Raw genomic sequence first — 3,035 nt, 5'->3', positions numbered from 1 at the left:
CATGAATTTAGGGAAAGGAATTAATCAGTGTAACTGACTTCTAAGGTTCTTTCCAATTCGAAGCTTACAAAATTGGGGGAGAAAAATGTAGAAAACAACACATCAACATTCTCAACCCCCTACACCTTCTCCTTCTAAGAGAGAGAAGAGGGGAGGGGAGGAGAGGGGAGGGGAGGGGACAGGGAGAGGAGGAGAGGGGAGGGAAGAAGAAAAGGGAAAAAGAAGGGAGTGGGAGGAAGAGAGGAAGGAGTAAGAAGAGACAGAAAGAGACCCTTTATTTCACTCTTTCTGGGATGACCTAGTTCCACAAAGAGAAAAAAAAAAAAAACAGCACTGGGGCGTGCCAGTCGGAGCAAAGATACTATTCTCACTTGAGACTCACCCCGAGGTAGCCAGAGCAATACATTTCCTCTTTTCCAACACCCCCAACCAACTCAACCTTCTGGAGTCTCTGTCCTTGACCCTGAGTAAACTGGCCCTAGGAAAGCACAGGGACCAGGGAAAGAGACTGAAAAAGTGGATCAGGCCCTGCAGCAGCATTTCAGATTCAGTGTTATGCTCGGGCAGGCAGGCGTGGAGTCCCCGGTTTACTCTCTGTGACTGGGACACAGCTGGCTTTGAATAAGAACATTAAATATACAGCACCATAGTTTGGTCTTGGGCCTGGCCTCCGGCCGGTGGCGCCCAGCCATTCGTCTCCGCCAGCCAAGGCCTGGCCCTGGTTTCCGCTACACCGGGAATGTCCAAAAGCTCGCAGTCACACCTGTTAGGTGTTTCTCCACTCCGCGTCTCCGCCCAGCTAGCAACCCCCGCACCGCCTGGGACCCGGGTGCAGAGCGGGTGAAAAAGGACAGAGAAGTGGGACCCGGCCTTCTGAAATAGACCCCCGCGAGACTCGGGACTCGGCGCGCCAGGCCGGGGCGGGGAGGGGGGCCTGCGAAGGCGGGAGAGGTCGGACAGGGGTAAGGGAAGGCCGGGGGAAGGGCCGTTGCTGCTCGCGTTACGCTTCCAGAGCCTGCGGCAGAGGCGGCGGGGCTGAGCCGCCTAGGGGATGGTGCTCGTACCAGCCTCTGCGTTTCTCCTCCAAGCCCGGCCTCGCCTCCCCTCGCCCAGCAGCCGCTCTAGTTAGGCCGCGCAGAGTAAGCGCGGGCGTCGCCGGCCGCACGTCGCCCGGGACTGGTGAGGAGGGCGCGGCAGGGGCAAGGCNGGCCAGGCGCTACTGCTCAGCCTGGGTGACGGGCCGGGGGGCGCGGCGGCGCCGGGGGCGCTTGACCTGGCGCTGCAGTACGTGCTGGCGCTCTACCACTGCCAAGTGTTCCTGAAACGCTTCCTGCGCTTGAGATACCGGCGGCAGCAGCAGCAGCAACAGCAGCGGAGGGGCGCCCTCCCTGCCCCTCCTGGAGCCCGGGCCCCTTCGGGAGCCAGTGGCCGGCGGCGACGACCCCGCGGCCCCAAGGGCGCAGTAGGAGCCCCTAACCAGGGGCTACCAGACCTGCTCCGTTTTCTTTTCTTCGGAATGCATGGATTTTTGGATGAGATCTTCTTTACCTTCTTCTTTAATGTGCTAGGACACGGGGATGGGGCAACCAATGGTCACACGTCGTTATGGTCCTTTTTTATGTATGGCAGCTGCAGTTTTGTGGTGGAAAAGCTCTACTTCCACCTCCACTACAGCCGCGGCTGGGGCACCTGGAAGCGGGTACCCATCTACGTGATCTTCATCTATGCTTGGGAATTGTCCTGGGGTCTGGGACTTCGCACGTGTGGGGCTTGTTCCTGGGACTATTCTCACTACCCGCTCAATTTTATGGGTCTCATCACCCTGATGTATTTACCTGGCTGGATATTCCTTAGTGTGTACCAGGACCTGCTTTCCAACGTGTTGTGGCGGGTGCAGTATGTACCAACTAACTAAGACCCCGGGAAATAAGAAAAAATAAATAAATAAAGAGAAGAGAAAAAGTCATTGGAGTCCCACAAATGGACGCAAATTATTTTTACACTTAAAATGAAGTGGGTTTTTTTTAAGTCCTTTAATTTTTATACACTTTACTAAACGCTTCCAATAGATTTTATTCGACGTCTTAGCTTTTCTGACTACTTAGAACCTATGTAAAACACAATACTTTGAAAAACTCAAAAATAAAGTACTTAACTTATTGATATTTTAAACCTTTACAAGCCCAAACAGCAAAACCATTATACCTTAACATTGGAAAGCTGTAATACTCGGCTGGATGTAGATGGGTGATAGCTGTTATTTTTTTTCTTTTATAATATGGAAGTTCAAACCAGAGAACAATGATTTTTACGGAATTTTTTTTAAAAATTCTGATTTAATGGTTTGTTTTATTGCTTTCTAATCCAATTTCATTTTCACTCTTTACCATATTTACCAATGATGGTGGAAACTACAAGTCTGGTACTTCCGAAGTTGCAGTTGGTAGCTCTTTAAAGTGCCTCTGTCTTGCACACATAAAAAGAATTTGACAAATGTGAAAAAAAAAAAAAAGAATACTATGAATATATTTTGAAATAAGAAATCTTTTCTAGTAACTCAAACAGGTGACACTGTGTTAGGATATTTGATCACATCCTACAAATGACTGTTTTCCAATGTTTGTTAGCCTTAATTACCAAGCCTATCAATGTTGATTGGATCCTGTATTATCTGTGGCTGTATTTTTGTTACTGTGCAATAATGTAAATTGTTTACCCTATATGTCCAAGGGCCAAGTAAAGTTAACACTACCCAAGCTTCAAGCATAGAAACACAGTATCTTGAAATAAAATGAACCTGAATGTTCACTCTAATAACAGTAAGGCCTAATTGTTTTCTGTGATTACAAATAGATGTTTTCAGCATGTTTCTGTCCTGGTTCACTTGTAAACCTTTCTTTTTTCTTATGGGCCCAGAGTTCTGGGTTAGGCCTGATGTGGTAATGTACTTTATAAATCAATGATAGCTTTTTGGTGATTTGTTAGTGTCTGAAAAGTTCAAAATTAAATGAGATGATGGAAATCATTTTAAGAAA

At 48.3% G+C, this 3,035-nt stretch overlaps 1 protein-coding gene across 1 annotated transcript; it reads left to right on the top strand.

Annotated features, from left to right (window-relative positions):
- The first annotated feature begins 739 nt into the window (after window positions 1-739).
- Window positions 740-2,819, top strand: Tmem229a (transmembrane protein 229A). Its single transcript, XM_048785922.1, has 2 exons — window positions 740-836; window positions 1,188-2,819. The coding sequence occupies exons 1-2, from the start codon at window positions 740-742 to the stop codon at window positions 1,913-1,915; spliced, it is 825 nt and encodes a 274-aa protein (XP_048641879.1). The 3' UTR covers window positions 1,916-2,819.
- The last annotated feature ends 216 nt before the right edge of the window (window positions 2,820-3,035 follow it).

Source organism: Marmota marmota, unplaced genomic scaffold, assembly GCF_001458135.2.
Source record: "Marmota marmota marmota unplaced genomic scaffold, marMar, whole genome shotgun sequence".
Taxonomy (NCBI): Eukaryota; Metazoa; Chordata; class Mammalia; order Rodentia; family Sciuridae; genus Marmota; species Marmota marmota.
This window is presented reverse-complemented; position numbering and strand designations above follow the sequence as displayed.